Raw genomic sequence first — 19,997 nt, forward strand, 5'->3', positions numbered from 1 at the left:
TCAGGCTGTTTTTGCGGCCCAATAACGAGATGTAGATGAACTGGGAGAGACGGGAGTTTTTATTTCTGTAACCAGTTACAGGGAGAAGGCCTGGAAATTATTGCCAGACCAACTCAAAATTACAGTTTTTCCAGAGCCTATATACCTTGTAAGCTATATGTCTACATGTAAGTGTGCATTCATCAGAAGACATAAGTGATTAACTTCTTTTAATCTGTAACTAAGGTCTGAATCTTGAAGATCTTTCTCTGGAGCCTCAGTAAATTTACTTACTCTAAATGGGTCCAAGTGCTGGGGTGATTACCCTTATCTTGTCTCCTGCTAAATCACAGAGGTTTGAGGAGTTCCTTCAGACCCCCAGTAAACTTGTTTGTAGAGCCCTGGGGAGTTTCTTCAGCGCCCCCCGCTGTTTAAGATTAAACAGGTCCCATTAAGAATTTCTTTGTAGGCCGGGCGGGCGCGGTGGCTCATGCCTATAATTCCAGCACTTTGGGAGGCCGAGGTGGGTGGCTCACAAGGTCAAGAGATCGAGACCATCCTGGTCAACAAGGTGAAACTCTGTCTCTACTAAAAATACAAAAATTAGCTGGGCATGGTGGCGCATGCCTGTAGTCCCAGCTACTCGGGAAGCTGAGGCAGGAGAATCGCTTGAACCTAGGAGGTAGGGGTTGTGGTGAGCTGAGATAGCGCCATTGCACTCCAGCCTGGGTAACAAGAGCGAAACTCCGTCTCAAAAAAAAAAAAAAAAAATTCCTTTGTTATTTTGCTTTTAGGCCCAGGAAAGCCTGGGTAGAACTCTTGGTAGCTTTGGTTACATTCAAGCCTTTGTGTAAGGGCACTGGCTCTTTCAGCTTTTTTTTTTTTTTTTTTTTGAGATGGACTCTCGCTCTGTTGCTCAGGCTGGAATGTGATGGCACAATCTCGGCTCACTGCAACCTCTGCTTCCTGGGTTCAAGCGATTCTCCCTGCCTCAGCCTCCCAAGTAGCTGGGATTACAGGTACCTGCCACCACACTCAACTAATTTTTTGTATTTTTAGTAGAGATAGGAGTTTCACCATGTTGACCAGGCTCATCTCAAACTTCTGACCTCAGGTGATTCGCCCGCCTCTGCCTCCCGAAGCGCTGAGATTAAAAATGTGAGCCACCGCGCCCACTGCTCTTTCAGCTTGTAATATTTAACTTCACTACTCAGTGCTGAAACAGTTGTTATGGAAGCCTGCGTTAGTGAGACCTGGCCTGCCACACTCCCACTTAATATTCCTTCTTGGCTTGGTGCGGTGGCACATGCCTATAATCCCAGCACTTTGGGAAGCCAGGGTGGGTGAATTGCTTGAGTTCAAGAGTTTGAGACCTGCCTGAGCAACATGGTGAAGCCCTGTCTCTACAAAAACTACAAAAATTAGCCGGGCTTGGTGGCACACCCCTGTAGTTCTAGCTACTTGGGAGGCTGAGGTAGGAGAATCACTTGAGCCCAGGGAGGTTGAGGCTGCAGTGAGCCGTGATTACACCACTACATTCCAACCTGGGTGACAGAGAAAGACCCTGTCTCAAAAAAAAAAAAAGTTTTTATTTCTTTTTGTATTTGAAGCCCAGTATTCTGAAACTACTGTGAGACCAGCAGTCCAATAGGTCCTGCAGAGGATAAATGACTGGTAAAAAATGACTGTGGTCATGACTTTTTTCCTTATTTTTCTTTTTATGGTGTTATTGAGGCATATTTTAAATATCATGTTAGTTCCCATTTAAGGTATACAAGATAGTGATTTTTTATTTCTTTTTTATTAACTTGTCACTGACTTGCTCAATTGCAGTGATTTATTTTTAAAGTACATTTTACCAAATTGTGCAGCTATCACCATAAATCAGCTTAAAAACATTTCCATTAACAGTCTGTTAACTGTTAATCTCCATTCTGCCTACTCCAGGCAACCAGGATCTATTTTCTATCTCCACAAGTTTGCCTTTTCTGAACATTTCATATAAATGGAATTATATATAGTTTCGTGTCTGACTTGTTTTACTTGGCATTATATTTTTGAAGTTCATGCATGTTGTAGCATGTACCAGTACTTCATTCCTTTTGATTACTGAATGGTATTTTCACTGTATGTGTATATACCTTTTTGCATTTGTTCTTTTGGTTTGGGTGATTGTTTTTCACTTTAGGCCATACGAAAGTTTGAGTCTTTTTCCTCATCAAAAGTTTAGACTCTGTTTTCTATAAGAGGTATGCTAATACACATTGACTTTGTTCATTTGCATTTCGAGGTAGGAAATCTGGTGTGTAAGTATTTAGAGAACCTAGGATTTTCAAAGATCCTTGAGCAGGATTTTAATTGTTTGTTTCTTTTTCAGAGAGGCTGTGATAGCTATATGGTTTATTTGTTTGATAAAAGTAAAACTGTATATGAAGGGCCATTTGCTTCCAGAAGTTTATCTGAATGTGTAAATTATATTGGTAAGTCCAGTCCATTTAGCAGCTGAGCTTTAAACCTGAATTAATATAACTTTGACTCACAGCATGATTAGTAGAAATGGTCTTTTTGGAGTTGTGTTCTGTATCTCATACTTGAAGTTTCTATATGGAGTTATATAAGAATTCTGAAAAATGGATTTATATAGTTAGGGAGGTGAAAAGGTAGATACTAAATCTCCATCAGATTATTCATTTAGGAGAAGATTTACTTTCTTGAGGATAGGGCTCTCACAGGAGAATGAAACTTCACTATTAGTTAAACCTACTTTTTTTTTTTGAGATGGAGTCTCACTCTTGCCCACACTGATGTGCAGTGGCACAATGTCAGCTCACTGCACTCTGCCACCTGGATTAAAGCGATTCTCCTGCCTCACCCTCCCAAGTAGCTGAGGTTGCAAGCACCTGCCACCATGCCTAGCTAAATTTTGTAGTTTTAGTAGAGACAGGGTTTCACCATATTGGCCAGGCTGGTCTCGAACTCCTGACCTTGTGATCCGCACCCCCTCAGCCTCCCAAAGCACTGGAATTACAGGTGTGAGCCACTGTGCCCATCCCAGATCTACTTTTTAATTGTCTCTTCATTGTCTAACCATGTTCAGGTATTTAGTTCATTTTTCCTATGAATACTGCTTGATGTTCAAATGTTTTAATTTATCCTGTGAAAATTATTCTTTTCTTTTGAACAAGTTAAGTGTTTCGTCACTGTATGTCTACCTAAATAAAATAAAGCACAAAATTGTAAAATCAAGAACAAAATTGAACAGAGGGGCTAAAATGAAGGTAATCTTACTTTTTTTTTTTTTTTTTTTGGGACGGAGTCTCACACTGTTGCCTGAGCTGGAGTGCAATCTTGGTTCACTGCAACCTCCGCCTTCTGGGTTGAAGCAGTTCTCCGGAATAGCTGGGATTGCAGGCGCTCCCCACACCTGGCTAATTTTTTGTATTTTTAGTAGAGACAGGGTTTCACTATGTTGGCCAGGCTGGTCTCAAACTCCTGACCTTGTGATCCACCTTCCTCAGCCTCCCAAAATGCTGGGATTGCAGGGATGAGCCACCATGCCCGGCCTACATGATCTTACTTTTTTTTAAAAACCTTTTTATTAGTTTTCTTTTAAACTATTTTTAAAAATTGAGGCAGTTTACATAGAGTGAAATAAACAGATCATACAGTTTGATAACTTTTGACAAGTAAATATACTTTTGTAGTACACACCATAGTCATGATATAGAACATTTTCTTCACCTCAGAAAGTTCCCTCATGTTTCTTTTCAGTCAACTCTCCTTGCCCCAGACTTTATTATTATTATTATTAATGGACTTTTTTTTTTTTTAAAGAATGGTTTTAGATTTGCCGGAAAATTGGGCAGATACTAGAGATCTCGTATAACTCCCCTTACTCATGAATGTAGTTTCTCCTGTTGTTAACGTTTTACCTGGAAGGTGGAGGTTGCAGTGAGCCAGTATCACACCACTGCACTTCAGCCTGGGCAACAGTGAGACCTTTTCTCAAAAAAAAAATAAAATAAAATAAAAAATAAAATATTAAAAAACATTAAAAAGTAAAAAAAAAAACTATTTTACATTAGTATGATGCATTTGTTACATTTAATAAACCCATATATTACTAATTGAAGCCCATACTTCGTTCACATTTCCTTCATTTTTACCTAATATCCTTTTCCTGTTCTGAGATCTCATCTAGGATACCACATTACATTTAGTTGTCATGTCTCTTGAGGCTCTTCTTTGCTGTGACATTTTCTCAGACTTCAAGTAGTTCTTGTTTTTGATGACCTTGACAATTCTGAGGAATACTATTTTGTAAGATGCCCCTCTGCTGAATTTTTTTTTTTTTTGAGACAGAGTTTTGGTCTTGTCGGCCAGGTTGGAGTGCAATGGTGCAATCTTGGCTCACCACAACCTCCGCCTCCTGGGTTCAAGTGATTCACCTGCCTCAGTCTCCCAAGTAGCTGGGATTACAGGCCCGTGCCACCACACCCAGATACTTTTTGTATTTTTAGTAGAGACGGAGTTTCGCCATGTTGGCAAGGCTGGTCTCAAACTTCTGACTTCAGGTGAACTGCCCGGCTTGGCTTCCCAAAGTGCTGGGATTACAGACATCAGCCACCATGCTGGGCCTGTCCTTTTTTTTTTTTTTTTTTTTTCATGATTAGACTGAGACAATGGGTTTTTGAGAGAAAGGTCACAGAAGATAGAAGTGAACCGAGATTGCACCACTACATTCCTGCTGGCGTGACAGAGTGAAGCCCTATCTCAAAAAAAAGGGAGGAGTTATGTTCCCTTCCTTTAGGATAGAGTATCTATGTAATTTATTTGGAACTCTTCTGCATAGGACATTTGTCCTTTAACATTTATAAATTTCAGTCATTTATATTAGTATAAACTCATGGTTTTTTTTTTTTTTTTTTTGTGCTTTATAATACAATACTAGCTTATTCTGTTGCTCAAATTGTTCCAGCTTTGGCCAGTTGGAGCTCTTTCAGTTGGCTCCTGTACCTCTCTTACATGCCTCCATCAATGAGTTGTTTTTGTTTTGTTTTGTTACAGGCACGTACCACCACACCCAGATGCTTTTTGTATTTTTAGTAGAGGCGGGGTTTGCTTTTTTTTTTTTGGTTTATTGTAGGAAGCCACAGGTGGAGAAAGGTTGATGGAGGCTATTAATAAATATTAAGGGAGGCAAATACTTTTCCATTTGTATAGCTTTATTTTTTTAAAGTCTGCTTCAGATGATGTGCTTTCTCAGTATGAACACTAGTGTAGCAAGTTTTGCCTAAGCTTTCTCTGAAGTTTTTATTAGAAAAGAGCAACAGAGAATATACTTGCTGCCTTACAGTATGAATCTGTTTCAATACTGGAGAATTTCATGTTAAAGTAGAATTTCATTGAACTTAACATATGGCTTTAGAAAAGTAGCATTCCTTTACCAAAGTAAGATAAAATCATAAATAGATAATTTTTTAAAGTCTGGCATTGAAGTAAGCATATTTTATTAAACTGCCATTTACCCTGTGTCTTGTCTTTTCTTTTTCTTTTTTTTTTTTTGATGAGACAAAGTCCCTCTCTCTTGCCCAGGCTGGAGTGCAGTGGTGTGATCTCGGCTCACTGTAACATCCGCCTCCTGGGTTCAAGCGATTCTCTTGCCTCAGCCTCCTGAGTAGCTGGGACTGTAGGTACACATCACCCACACCCAGCTTATTTTTATATTTTTAGTAAAGATGAGTTTCACTTTATTGGCCAGGCTGGTCTTGAACTCCGCGACCTCAAGGGATCTGCCTGCCTTGGCCTCCCAAAGTGCTGGGATTACAGGTGTGAGCCATCACACTTGGTTCTTGTGTGTGTATTCTTAAAGCTGGATTGGTGGTCCAGGATGTGAAGTTTATTATTCAGAGGTAGGAAAGACCCAGAAGAGATGGGACTTGATTTAGATCTTGAAAGAAATAATTTGGATTAGCAGAGAGAAAAAGAGTATTCCAGGTTGCAGAAAAGCAAGCAAATAAGACAGATACAGGAATAATCTCAAGCTCTGTGAGGGTAGTGATTATATCATTCATTATATTTCCCCTTGTATCTGGAGCAGGGCTTAATGTATTGCAGGTGCTCTGTAAATGTATATTGAACTGAATTAAATGGAAACAAGTGATTCTTTTAGCATCAGTTTCTAGCATCTATGGGAATGCTGTTTGTGTGGACAGTAAATCTCAGAGAATGATAAATCAACTCTAAAATCCTCAAAAGTAATTAACTCCCTTGCCCTTTTTTTCAATTTCTTGTATATAGTACGGGATAGCAAAATACAGCTTCCAATTATACAGCTGCGTAAAGTATGGGCTGAAGCTGTGCACTATGTGTCTGGACTAAAAGAAGACTACAGCAGGCTCTTTCAGGGACAAAGAGCAGCAATGTAAGTGGATTCTGTTGTTTATAAGCACAATGTAATGCACATTATATACTCAAGAATTAATCTTGCCGGTTTTCACTAATCAGTATTTCATATAATAGTAACATATTGGGCCAATTTGAAGTGTAATGTCCTGATTAAACTTGTAGAAGTCTTACTAATGGTCTGAGACCATTCTATTGTAATAGCTTGAGGGAAATAGTTCCCATGGTCCTAGTATAAAAAGATTGTTTATCACAGACTATTATAGACAGGAAGTCTTTAGAAATCGGATTCTGAGATCAGCTGTTTCTCATAGATTGATAATAGAAACTTAGGCTTTGTGGCACTTTATGTTTTTAAATTATTGTTCAATGTTTCTGAATGCTGACAATATCTTTGTTGTTGTTGTTACGGTTTAGGTTAAGTCTTCTTAGATATAATGCTAACTTAACAAAAATGAAGAACACTTTAATCTCAGCATCACAACAACTGAAAGCTAAATTGGAGTTTTTTCACAAAAGCATTCAGCTTGACTTGGAGAGATATAGCGAGCAGATGACGTATGGGATATGTAAGTGTCTGGATAATGTATTTGAAAGGAGTATCTCGTTTCTTGAAGCCATCTGTTGTTTTGCCTTCTTAGCCAGTTGTTTTACTTACCTTCACATTAGAACAAGAGACCGGACAACTTATATTACCTCTTTTTTAAAATTTGCTTAGTTGAGCAATTTAGTTTCACAATTGGGCTAAAATTATTTAGCTCCAAAAAAATACAGAAGCAATTTAATAATCTTGAATTTCAAACCAAATTTAAAAATAAATACAAAAACTGGACTTCTTAGCCAGTGCTATGGACTAAATGTTTGTGTCCCCCAAAATACATATGTTGAAATTCTGACCCTGAAGGTGAAGGTGTTGGTAGGTGGAGCCTTTGGGAAGTGATTAGGTCATGAGAGCAGAGCCTTTATGATTGGAATTAATGCTATTATAAAAGAGGCCTGAATGAGATCCTTCACCCCTTCTGCATGTGAGGACAGAGCAAGAAGATGGTCATGTAGGAACCAGAAAGCAGGCCCTCATCAGATACCAGATCTACCTTTGTTCTTGGACTTGCCTCCAGAACTATGAGAAATAAATTTCTGTTGTTTGTATGGCACTAAGTCTATGGTATTTTGTTACAGTAGCCCAAATGGACTAAGACAACCAGGGGAGTCTTAAACTACTTACCTTTCTGTAAATAATGACACAAATATTCTAAGACTGTTTTTTTTGAAACCATCTACTGTGGAGTCCTACTATTTTTTAGTGTACACAGTCTCGAAATTTTCAATATTTGACTCCAAGCTTATTTCCTTCAGATGTACTAAGGAAATGTAAAAAAAAAAAAAAAAGTTAAAATACGAGTAAATTGAAGGAGTCACTACCAGCATTTCTGTTTTCTTTTATAAAACAAATCCTTTTTGGGAAACAAATACTGTTTGTACAGTTATCTTGAGCAAGGTATATGTATCTCAAAATAAATAGTCAATAGTGTCCAGTTGGGTGAATAAATTTACTCTCCAGAACTGGTTTTATTAATATTATTGATATTTTATTTCCATTTGCATAATATTGATTCTGGTAACAGAACATTATAATTATTTCATTAAAATATCTTTGACTTGTCAAAGGCATATTATACAGTTGTTAAAGAAGAATGTGGTAGATCTATATGTGCTTTTATTAAAAGTTCACTTGGGCCTTTAGTTGGCAGCAAAGTTTTAAATTGTGGGAAAAAGTAAAGAGTACACAGGTGTTCTCACTTGTGAGGGAGTAGGGTAGGTATTTAAGTAACAAATAATCATAGTAAGGTCCCTTGAGGTGGAGGGTAGAGGGGAGGAAGAGTCTTTTCTGTTTATATCCTTTTATAGTATTTAATTTTTAAAAATCACATTCATGTATTAAAATTATTTTCTGCCCAGGTGTGGTGACTCACACCTGTAATCCCAACACTTTGGGAGGCTGAAGCAGGTGGATCCCTTGAGCTCAGTCAGGACTAATCTGGGCAACATGGTAGAACCCTGTCTCTACAAAAAATACAAAAATTAGCTGGGCATGGTGATGCACGCCTCAGGTACTCAGAAGGCTGAGGCGGGAGGATCGCTTGAGCCCTGGAGATAGAGGTTGTGGTGAGCTGAGATCACGCCACTACACTCTAGCCTGGGTAACAGAGTGAGACCCTGCCTCAAAAAAAAAAAAAATTTTGTTTTTTCCTCTATCTACATCTGCACACAGATATATATTTTTTAAAAGAAAACAATCATCTGTATTCATTTCCTAAGGCTTCCATAACAAAATCCCATAAACTGGGTGGCTTAAACAATAGAAGCTTACTGATGTCTCACAGCCCTGGAGGCTAAAAGTCCAAAATCAAGGTGTTGGCAGGGCCACGTTTCCACTGAAATCTGCAGAGAAGCATCTTTCTTTGCTTTTTTCTAGCTTCTTAATGGTCTGCCAGCCATCCCTGGCATTCCTTGGCTTACAGTTGCAGCACCTTAATTTGTCTCCATTGTCACATAGCATTCTCCCTTGTGTATCTGTATCCTGTGTCTCTTCTAAGGACACTAGTCGTACTGGGTTAAGGGCCCAGCCCATTCCAGTATGAATATCAATTTATCTGATTACTTCTTTAACAATCTTATTTCACATTCTGAGGTATTGGGGGTTAGGACTTCTGCATATCTTTTGGGGGGCCACAATTCAACTCATAACACATCTTTGATGTTGATATGGCAAGGAGGCAGGCATGCCAGTAATTAAAGATACGGCTATTTCTGAGATAACCAATTTAGACTTTTCTTTTAGCTTCAGAAAAAATGCTAAAAGCATGGAAAGAAATGGAAGAAAAGGCCATCCACTATGCTGAGGTAAAATCATTGACCTCACTCTGTATACTTATTAATTCTTGATGTCTCCATTAGAAACTGTCTTTGGTTTTGGTATATAAAGAGCATGTTTCATGTCATTCCTGAAATACAGACAAAATACTACTAGATGCTTTGTATATAAAGAGGGAGATATCATAGTGATAAAAACAAGGGCTTTGGGAAAATTAGTGCCTCACTGAGCTTTGGTTTCTTTTATTTATTTATTTTTTGAGACAGGGTCTCACTCTGTTGCCCAGGTTGGAGTGCAGTGGCATGATCAAAGCTCACTGCAGCCTTCCCAGGCTCAAGCAGTCCTGCCATCTTAGCCTCCTGTGTAGCTGGGACAAGAGGTGTACCACCATGCCTGGCTCTTACATTTTTGTAGAGATGGTGTCTCACTATGTTGCCCAGGCTGGTCTCAAACTCCTGGGCTTAAGCAGTCCTCCCACCTCAGCCTCACACAGAGCTGGGATTACAGGCGTGAGCCACCACGTCCAGCTAGTTTCCATATTATGGGGACAATTTTTTTCTAGTAGGGTTATGAAGATTAAATGGGAGTCAGTAATGGTAGTTATCACTATTATTTTTGTGATTGGTTTAGATAGGATAGCTGTACATCCTGGTTTACCTGGAACAGTCCCAGTTTATACCTAATGTCTTGCCATAATTATCAGTAGTATTCCCTTTCACTCTCAAAATTATGCCGGTTTGGACAATAAATTATATGGTGTCCCTAGGTATAGATCATTCTCTAGGCGGCAGATTTTTTCCCCTTATCCTGTACATTTGTCCATGGCCCATTAAGTACTTGACTCCTTAATGTCAGTACTTACCTTGAGGATGTGGGATACCCTGGGATACCCGTGGTATTCAGGGGTGGGAAATCGAAGCAGCAAGTCATTCTGTATCCTTAAGATGTGAATTTTGTTTCCTGTGATGTAGTGGTAAGCCTTTCATTTCCTTTGTGTTTGGATCATATTTCAGGTTGGTGTCATTGGATACCTGGAGGATCAGATTATGTCTTTGCATGCTGAAATCATGGAGCTACAGAAGAGCCCCTATGGAAGACGCCAGGGAGACTTGATGGAGTCTCTGTAAGGATGGACTCGTGTTGTTGGTCTTCTGACATGTGTAATATTCTATAGCAGATTGTTCTTTCTGCTTACATCTGGGAAATTAAACCTCAATGTGGTTCTTTTCTATAGTTTTTCTTTCCCCAAATATATTGGCATTTTAAATGGAAGCTTTTTCTTAGTCACAGGAAACAAAACTTTGGAAATAACTCTTTGGGTTGGTCTTTTTTGGTTTTTAATAAAATCATTTATGTCATATGAGTGTTAAGAATTTTCCAAGTATAATCAAGTTACAAGCTATTTCCCTACTTACTGTACCTCTGGTCCAAGGTATTGAGTCTCAAATGCCCTAAAACTTCAGATTTTTTCTGAATTAAAGTGTCTGGATTAAAAACTTTAGATTTTTTCTCTAATTATAGGCCATAATTTTTGTCTGTTTAAGTGTCTCTGGTTCAGAGATATCCTCATGGTATTTTAAGAACTTGTATAGTTCTTATTACTCAATAAAATGTTCTGTGAAATACTCATTGGCAATATGAACTTGCTTTAAAATGGGTTCATTATTCAAATAATATCGTTTCAAGTTGTAGATTACTGAAGTCATTACATTACCTTCACATATCAGAGAATGTTTTCTCTTTTATAGGGAACAGCGTGCCATTGATCTATATAAGCAGTTAAAACACAGACCTTCAGGTAAGACACTTCTGTCACAGTGCTTGAAGGCATTTTAGGTAACCATCACTAGCCTAACAAATGTGGGGGATTTAAAATTTTTAAGTTAAAAATTTTCTTAAAGCTGCAGAATAAATTCCAGTTTAGGTATTGCCATTGAGACATGGTATAATAAGCTTTAAGTTTGTGAGAATTTAGGAGATTAGGAAGATAAAGTTACAGAGAAAGTGAGGTAGAAAAATTTTAGAAGGGGAAGTGAAAAGAAAGAATGGAATATAGAAAAAAGCAACTCGAAGAGGAAGAAGCAGCAAGAAAATGTTTAGAAAGATGGGAAAAACAAGTATTGCTTAAGATTAGACAGATTGGGCCAGTTGTGGTGGCTCACGCCTGTAATCCCAGCACTTTGGGAGGCCCAGGTGGGCGGATCACTTGAGGTCAGGAATTTGAGACCAGCTTGGCCAACATAGTGAAACCCCATCTCTACTAAAAATAAAAAAATAAGCAGATGGTTGGATTAATCCAAGTTTAGGATTTTGCTGCTGGAAGAAGAGGATATAAAGGTTGAAGATGTAAACAAAATAGTGATTTAAGTGATAGGAGTTGTTGTAGCTAGAGTAAAATATTAAAATCTAAGATTTCAAATAGAACAAGTCCAATTCTTTTTCTTTAATCAGTATTTCTCAGCCAGCCATGTTGCCTCATGCCTGTAATCCCAGCACTTTGGGAGGCTGAGGTGGGTGGATCACTTGAGGGCAGGAGTTTGAGACCAGACTTGCCAATATGGCGAAACCCTGCCTCTACTAAAAATACAAAAATTAGCCAGGTGTGGTGGTGCAGGCCTGTAATCCCAGCTACTCTGGAGGCTGAGGCAGGAGAATCGCTTGAACCAGGAAGGCAGAGGTTGCAGTCAGCCAAGATTGTGCCACTGCAATCCAGCCTGGGCGACAGTTAGACTCCATCTCAAAAAAAAAAAAAAAAAAATAATAATAATAATCAGACTCCCAGTCTTCTGGCTAATGAATCAGATACTGCAGATACACAATGATAACATTTGTTTAGGTTATATTTTTAAAAACTTTGAGGTATGAAGCTCAAAAATAAATTTGCTATCCAGGTAGCTTTGAGTATCACCTTGAGTGACAAACTGGTTGTAACAAGATTGTGTCTGTGTCATTGGGGCCTATTATATAATCATACTTGAATTATGGCCTTGTTGTCTTTTCTAGCTTAGAGTTGACTTATATCTCTTGTTCAACTGAAAATGGTAAAAACCAACTTTCTTCATCCTCTGTGTTGGAGAAGGCTAAAGTTCTGAGGGCTTTGACTATCTAAAAGAGCTAGTTATATGAGAAAGCTCTTGGGCTTGGTCCATGGTATTTAGGAAGAAATTCTGTTTAGAGAAGAACCTTTTTGGACCTTCCATTTGATTATTGGTGGGATAACAGAGATGTGTGGGGAATAAAGTTGGGTTATGGGGGAGGTCTCTGGAGTGATAACAAAGGACACAACTTTTTAAAACCTCCTTTGATGTTCCTTTCATAATTTCCTTTTTGGTAAAATGGGGGTAACAAAAGTAGCCTTCTCACAGGACTGCTGTGAGGATTAAATGGGAAAATTATGATCAACTTTCAGCTCCTTTAGCCATTTTCTGAAATATAACGATTAATGATATTATAAACTGTAGAACTCACTGTGACCAACAGTTATCCCATTTGAGGGTATCTGTCTGCTGCCAGTGGCTTTAAGATGTCACACTGCCCTCAGATGGAACTTTCAAGATGTCTACAGGTCCCTTTACTGGTGTATCAGATTTGGTTTCAGTGACTTTTTTTCAAAGTTTTTTATGGGCTGTAAACAGATGGATAAACATGAAATTCCAAGCAACCTAGTTCAAGGGCCTCCTTTTTTTAGGCAATGAAAGTTTGATGAATTGTCCTACTGTTTGTAAATATGTGGTCAGTCATTCAAGAAAAATTGTTCTCTTGGCCAGAGGCTGCATTTGTGTCTGGGGCTTGGGTTAGTATGGGTTAAAGACAGCCAAGATTATTCTTCTCAAGCACAGGCAACTAAGGTCTCTTACTGATAAATTTGTATATACATTATACACATACAAACGTTATTTTTTATATATGACTAGAATTTATTTACAGGTAATCTTAAATATTTTATCTTAAACCAATTTTTAATTTAAATGGAGATGTTTATTAAAATTAGTTTCACAGTTTCATGGATTTTTGAGGAATTTTTTTGTTTGGAGGCAGATATGTTATAGAAGAAAGGTTATATCCACTGACTGATGTCTTTTATAGATCACTCCTACAGTGACAGCACAGAGATGGTGAAAATCATTGTACACACTGTGCAGAGTCAGGACCGTGTGCTCAAGGAGCTGTTTGGTCATTTAAGGTAGGAAAATTGCTTCATTTCCTACTGAAAAACCAGGATATGTTTACCTTGTTCCTCTCAAAGTACAAAAGCCCTATTTGGTAAAGTATACTTACCCAAGAATAATTCTGAGAGTACCCTGGGTAGCTTGGCCATAGCTATGTGCATTTATATGTCCTTTCATATGCAGTATTTTGGAGATCAGTTGTTAAATCTGATGCTGATTGTGGTTCATTTCCTCAGCTGGGTTTTGGGAATATGGTATACAACCATGGGAGATGTGTAAGTATCTGACACTGATTTAATCTCTTCAGCAAGTTGTTGGGCTGTAAGCAGAAGATTATTGATCTACTCCCTAAGGTGGAAGTGGCCCTCAGTAACATCAAAGAAGCTGACAATACTGTCATGTTCATGCAGGGAAAAAGGCAGAAAGAAATATGGCATCTCCTTAAAATTGCCTGTGTAAGTAATTATTAATGAATTATTTAATTTGACATTCAGTTGCTATTGCCCCTGCAAAGGGGATTTTTTATCAGCATGAGGTGGGCCTCTTGAAGACATGTGTATTTTGTGTTGGGATGAAGTCCACGTTCCTTGCTTGGTGTCCAAACTAGCAAAAATTGAGATGCAGGACTTCATTATCATCTCTCCTTTCCAGTTTCTCTATTGTTATACTCTTAGCCCTTGACCACTGTGGTATTCCAGCTCAACTTGCGGATAGATGTACCTGACTAGATGATGAAACTGACTATCTATTCAACTGGGTTTTTTTCTTTTCTTCAACTAAAATGGTATAAGAAGAGTAGATACATCTGGTTTTAGTCAATGAAGAAGGGGGCCAACGAGAGGTTACCAATGGTCTGTAAAGGTGGGAATAGTTTTGTACTGAAATACTCTGGTTGTGCGTTATGTAGTAATGGAAATGTAAGCCTTAGGAATATGGTAAGAAATTGTGTGAACCCATATACACCATGGAATATTATGCAGCCATTAAAAAGGAGGAGTTCACATCCTTCGTAGGGACATGGATGAACCTGGAAAACATCATTCTCAGCAAACTGACACAAGAACACAAAATCAAACACCACATGTTCTCACTCATAGGCGGGTGTTGAACAAGGAGAACACATGGACACAGGGAGGGGAGCACTATACACGGGGGTCTGTTGCGGGGGAGGGGGCATAGTGGGGGGGGTGGGGAGTTGGGGAGGGATAGCATGGGGAGAAATGCCAGATATAGGTGAAGGGGAGGGAGGCAGCAAATCATACTGCCACATGTGCACCTGTGCAACAACCTTGCATGTTATTCACATGTACCCCAAAACCTAAAATGCAATAAAAAAAAAAAAAAGAAATTGTGTGAACCAACAGAGATGCTTGCCTATAATCTTCTGATGTTTTTTTTTCTTTTCTTTCAGACACAGAGTTCTGCCCGGTCCCTTGTGGGATCCAGTCTAGAAGGTGCAGTAACCCCTCAGACATCAGCATGGCTGCCCCCAACTTCAACAGAACATAATCATTCTTTGTCTTGTGTGGTAACTCCTCAAGATGGGTGGGTTCACTTTGTACAATAGATAGCTGTGTTTTCATAGCAGTGTATAGGAATGAGGCAATAGTTGTTAAGGTAGTCTTTGTGTGTTCAGACAAGGGTTGAGTCTTGACTATCCGTTTCTAATAATCTTAGGCAACTTACTTGACTTTTTTGATGTCCATATTTCCTCACCTGTATAACAGGAATGTCTCATAGAACCGCTGTAGAAATTAGATTAGACAATGTATATAAAGTGCTTGTGAATTAAATGTTTTGCAAATGTTGCTTATTATTAGCTCAATCCAAGTTCTAAGTCCTTTCTCTTACTGGCTTATTACTTTCTTTTACTCAAACCTTACTCCTTCATTAACATTTATCTCTATGAGAAAGTATGCTATCATTTTGCATTTATCATTTTGCAAATACCATTTATCATATTACTCTTCTAATAAATTTTTGAGTTCTATTTTATAACTTTGTATTTCTAACATAAGACTTTCAGTGCTTTAAATCAGTTTTACAAGTAAGAACTCAAATTCCAAGCCCTATATTTTATTAATTTCTACTCTTTTGCTAAAAGCTGAATGACTATCCATTTCTGTTATTTTCTCAGCATAAGATGTGCCGTATCCAAAGCCAGTGACTCTTTGCTAGCTTGTGTATTGTCGCTTTTCTCACAACTCATGGAGGCTTCTACAGCACCAGCATTTCCTGGAAGCTCTGCCCATAATTAGTTTTGCAGAAGTGCAGCCATGTTACATCACTGCTCAGGAATTGCACATTCTGTACTCTGCTTTTATGAGAGAAAAGCACATGGCAGGAAGGCAAGCTGATATCAGGTATTTTATTTTTTTAAAGAAAGCAAGTATCAGGGTATATCTTGGGGTCATTATACATGTGGCCCAATGCAGTACATCTACAACTGCAGCATAGGCTATAATTGAATACATAGACTTTATAAAATATTCCAGTAATCAGAGTTGAAGGAAGTAAAATTTAATATTTTACTTACTTTTTTGCCTTTATTAAAGGCATTTAGGTTTTTTAGTGGATGCTAATGTTTGCAGATGTCACCATAATACAGGTAATTTCCAATTTGAGGTGTTTTCTGACAATCTGTCAGAAAAGTATATCTGACAGATATTTTCAATGCATTTTTCTAGAAGGGATACGTTATATTTTATTTTATTTTTATTTTTTGAGGTGGAGTTTTGCTCTGTCACCCAGGCTAGAGTGCAGTGGCGCAGTCTTGGCTCATTGCAACCTCTGCCTCCCAGGTTCAAGCAATTCTCCTGACTCAGCTTCCTGAGTAGCTGGGATTAACAGGTGTGTGCCACCATACCCGGCTAATTTTTGTATTTTGGTAAAGACAGGGTTTCACCGTGTTGGCCAGGCTGGTCTTGAAATCCTGACCTCAAGTAATCCACCCACTTCGGCCTCCCAAAGTGTTGGGATTACAGGCGTGAGCCACCACATCCGGCTGGAATACACTGTAAAGGAAAATTGATTTCAATCATAATGTGCCTGTGGTACCTAACTACCAAGGATTGGGAACTGTTTGACCATGGTTTTTCCATCTGTTCGATGAGAGCTGAATCAGAATTTCATTCTAAGCTAACAGTGGCTATCGTCCATGGCCTAAAACGGACTCTTAGGGTATTGAGGGTTGGTAAGGGGAGAAGATAGAGGTCATATGGAAGAGGAAAGCATGAAGGTAGAAACCAGAATCAGGATTGTCTTCAAATATGAACCTCTGGGGACACTCACTTGGTTCTGGGTAGCTCCCCCACCACACTATTTTCTTTTGCTGTCCTCAGGAATCAGCTTGCTTGTTTTGTTTCATTGCTATCGTCTGTAGTTTCCAATGAGTTTTTCACTTCCTGTGATCTCTACAGAACAGATTGTACTTTTTTCCTCTTTTCCCCTACATTTGTGTCTGTGAAGTAAGCATGCTGGTGTTTTTACTACTTTTAAGGAAAGAGAAATACTTAGAAACAAAAAGAGGTATTTCATCTGTCTTTGCCACAAGGATTTTTTTCCTCCTTAGTTAACATTTTCAGGGGTAAAACAAGTTGTACATAAGTGCCTCTTACGTTTCAGAGGAAAGTCAGATTGGAGTTATTGTGGATTTCTTATCATTAGAGTTAGGTGGAGGCAGAGGCAGCAGCTTGGTGTAAACAGGATTCTGCCTCTGTAGGGAGGGATGAGGAAACTAAAGACTACAGGAGTCAACTGCATTGGGGTCCTGGGTTCAGGAAGGGTGGTGATCATGCTGACCTAGAAGACTAGAAAGTAGAGGAAATTCATATGCTCTTGCTGAATTTGAAAAGGCTTTGTTCTTTCATCTCACAGGGAGACTTCAGCACAAATGATAGAAGAAAATTTGAACTGCCTTGACCTTTTAAGCACTATTATTCATGAGGCAAATGAGGAAGAACAGGGCAGTAGTATGATGGTAAGTTTTGTGTGGATATGGGTGCCTGTTTTAGCTATGTTGGGTGCAAAAGGTTTAACTTTCCTTGCTAGCTGTATCTGGCATTTGGGATGCATGTGGGAAATAGAAGAACTCAGAGGAAAGAGCATTTGAAGAATATCCTCAACCTTAAATCCTTATCTGCTGTTACTCAGGGATATACTAGGATTATGTCATCAGTTATCTTCCATAATAGCATTTTTGGTCAAATTAAATGAATGGTAAGTTTTCTTCACAATGTAACCACTGAAATTGAATGGTTTTTACTGTACTTTTTTGCTTCAGCAATCAATTTTCTCCATTAAGATGGGACTTGTACTTTAATTCAGATGTGCTACCTCCCAAATAGAAAATAAATTATGTTAATATAGTTGTAATAATAAAAGTGTGTATTAAGATTTGGTTACTATGAACCACTGATTTGTTAAAACTTGGAGAAATTACAATAAAATGTTTACTGAATCAATTTTTGCTGCATTTAGTCTTAATGTCAGTTCTGTATATTTCCTCTTTCATTAAGAAAAATAGCAGTGGCCAGGCATGGTGGCTCATGCCTGTAATCCTAGCACTTTGGGAGGCCAAGGCAGGTGGATTGCTTGAGCCCAGGAGTTTGAGACCAGCCTGGCCAACGTGGTGAAACCCTGTATTTACAAAAAATATAAAAATTGGTCAGGTGTGGTGGCACACGCCTGTGTTCCCAGCTACTTGGGAGGCTGAGGCAGAGGATCGCTTGAGTCCAAGAATTTCAGGCTGCACTCCAGCCTTGGTGACAGAGTAAGACCCTGTTTCAAGAAAAAATAAATAAATAAAGAATAATGACGGCCAGGCATGGTGACATGCACCTGTAGTCCTAGTTACTAGGCAGGCTGAGACAGAAGGATTGCATGAGCCCAGGAATTCAAGGCTGTAGTGCATTATAATTGGACTTGTGAATAGCCACTGCACTCCAGCTTGGCAATATAGCAAGACCCTGCTCTCTTAAAAAAAAAAAAAAAGAAAGAAAAAAATAATTGTTTGCTTCAAATATTTATGAAAAAAACTGAAATGTTTTCTTTAAATTAGGAAATAAGGTATAAATGAAATGATTTTTCAATTTTTGATTATAAAATGTCCAAACATACAGAAAACTTACAAAAATGAACACCTATATACTTATCACTTACAGTCAACATCTAAGTGTAACTTTTTCCTGCCTGGTTTTAGAGTCTTGATTGGAGTTGGTTAACAGAATGACTTGTCACTTCTTCACTCTCCCCAAACCTATGGAAGTTGTCGTTATACATGTTGGAAATGTGTTTTTCCCGCATGAAACCATTCTTCAGACATCAGTCAAAGGAAGAAATGGCTTTGAACAGAAACTACATTTCTACTATGATCAGAAGAACATGATTTTACAACTAGAACATTTTTGAGTAATTTAAGCCTCTAAACAGGAATTTATTAAAAAAAAAATCAGTAGGTTTGTTTTAATACCACAGCTATTCAGGAGCATCATCATGACACATTTGTCTTTAATCTTGGTAAAACATGACTTATTTAACTGTAAAAATACCTTCTGTGTATTAGTTTTAACTTTAAGGCGTAAGGCCAAATGTAATTTTGTATACAGAGAAGAAAACTTGAACTAATAGGCATTTTAAATAAAAGTTGTCTACCTGTTTTTTCTAAAAAGGCTGCTCACAAGTAAAGTTACCTTTCTCGAAGAATAAATTCTACCTCCTTATGTTGCACTCAACAGGTGCTCTTCCTGGCATCATAAGGAGTTGGTGTAATCATTTTAAATTCTACAGAAAATTTAACAGTATCCCCTTCTGACTGAAGGGAGTGTGTATCTGCTCCTGTTAGTTGGCTTTCATAAATCATGTTGTTATGTGTATATGTATTTAAGATGTACATTTAATAATATCAAAGAGAAGATGCCTGTTAATTTATAATGTATTTGAAAGCTACATGTTTTTTCATTTGTAAAAATGAGTTATTTGTTTAAACAATTTTTCATGTCTTGTTATACAAATTTACAAAGGTCTGCACTCCTTTATCTATAATTGTAATTCCAAAATCCAAAAAGCTCTGAAAACAAGGTTTCCATAAGCTTGGTGACAAAACTTATTTTCTTGCAATCTACTCTGAACTGACCTTGAATCTTTTTATCCCATTTAGTTAACAGAATGACTTGTCACTTGTTCACTGTCCCCAAACCTATGGAAGTTGTTGCTATACATGTTGGAAATGTGTTTTTGCTGCTTGATGATTTGCGGGGGAGTGTGCTGCCAGTCTCTGATGAGGGCTGGTTAATGTAGTATGTTATATGCACAAAATTACCTTTCTAAAATCTAAAACTTCTTAATTCTGAAACATCTTGCCCGAAGGGTTTCAGATAAAGGACTGTGGACCTCTATCATCTGTTAAGTAATTTAGAAGATATTATCTGTCTCAAAAAATGTGAAATGCTTTTATATTCTAACAGTTTTTCACCACTTTGTGTATTAAATGGTTTTTAAATTACTTTTTGGATCTCTATTCCTTATAAAAATCAGATTATAATAAAACAGTTGAATATGGCTTAGGAAAA

At 38.1% G+C, this 19,997-nt stretch overlaps 1 protein-coding gene across 2 annotated transcripts in view; it reads left to right on the plus strand.

Moving 5' to 3' along the window:
* CHUK (component of inhibitor of nuclear factor kappa B kinase complex) overlaps positions 1-19,930 on the plus strand; it is a 41,006-nt gene extending 21,076 nt beyond the window's left edge. Inside the window, exons 11-21 of one of the 2 annotated variants that reach the window (XR_001105269.2) lie at positions 2,357-2,459; positions 6,280-6,403; positions 6,802-6,953; positions 9,227-9,288; positions 10,273-10,382; positions 11,008-11,057; positions 13,346-13,442; positions 13,736-13,883; positions 14,840-14,973; positions 15,566-15,791; positions 17,305-17,387. Coding sequence is in view for 1 of the 2 variants with exons in the window: in XM_012439531.2 (XP_012294954.2) it covers positions 2,357-2,459; positions 6,280-6,403; positions 6,802-6,953; positions 9,227-9,288; positions 10,273-10,382; positions 11,008-11,057; positions 13,346-13,442; positions 13,736-13,883; positions 14,840-14,973; positions 17,305-17,407; positions 18,629-18,658 (1,113 nt within the window). In the remaining variant the exon portion in view is untranslated. Of the gene's footprint in view, positions 1-2,356; positions 2,460-6,279; positions 6,404-6,801; positions 6,954-9,226; positions 9,289-10,272; positions 10,383-11,007; positions 11,058-13,345; positions 13,443-13,735; positions 13,884-14,839; positions 14,974-15,565; positions 15,792-17,304; positions 17,408-18,628 lie in introns of those variants that run through there. The other variant, XM_012439531.2, reaches the window with a different exon arrangement.
* Positions 19,931-19,997: the final 67 nt, after the last annotated feature.

The sequence above is a fragment of the Aotus nancymaae genome, unplaced genomic scaffold (genome assembly GCF_030222135.1).
Source record: "Aotus nancymaae isolate 86718 unplaced genomic scaffold, 86718_ANA_hifiasm-v0.15.2.pri h1tg000010l, whole genome shotgun sequence".
NCBI lineage: Eukaryota > Metazoa > Chordata > Mammalia > Primates > Aotidae > Aotus > Aotus nancymaae.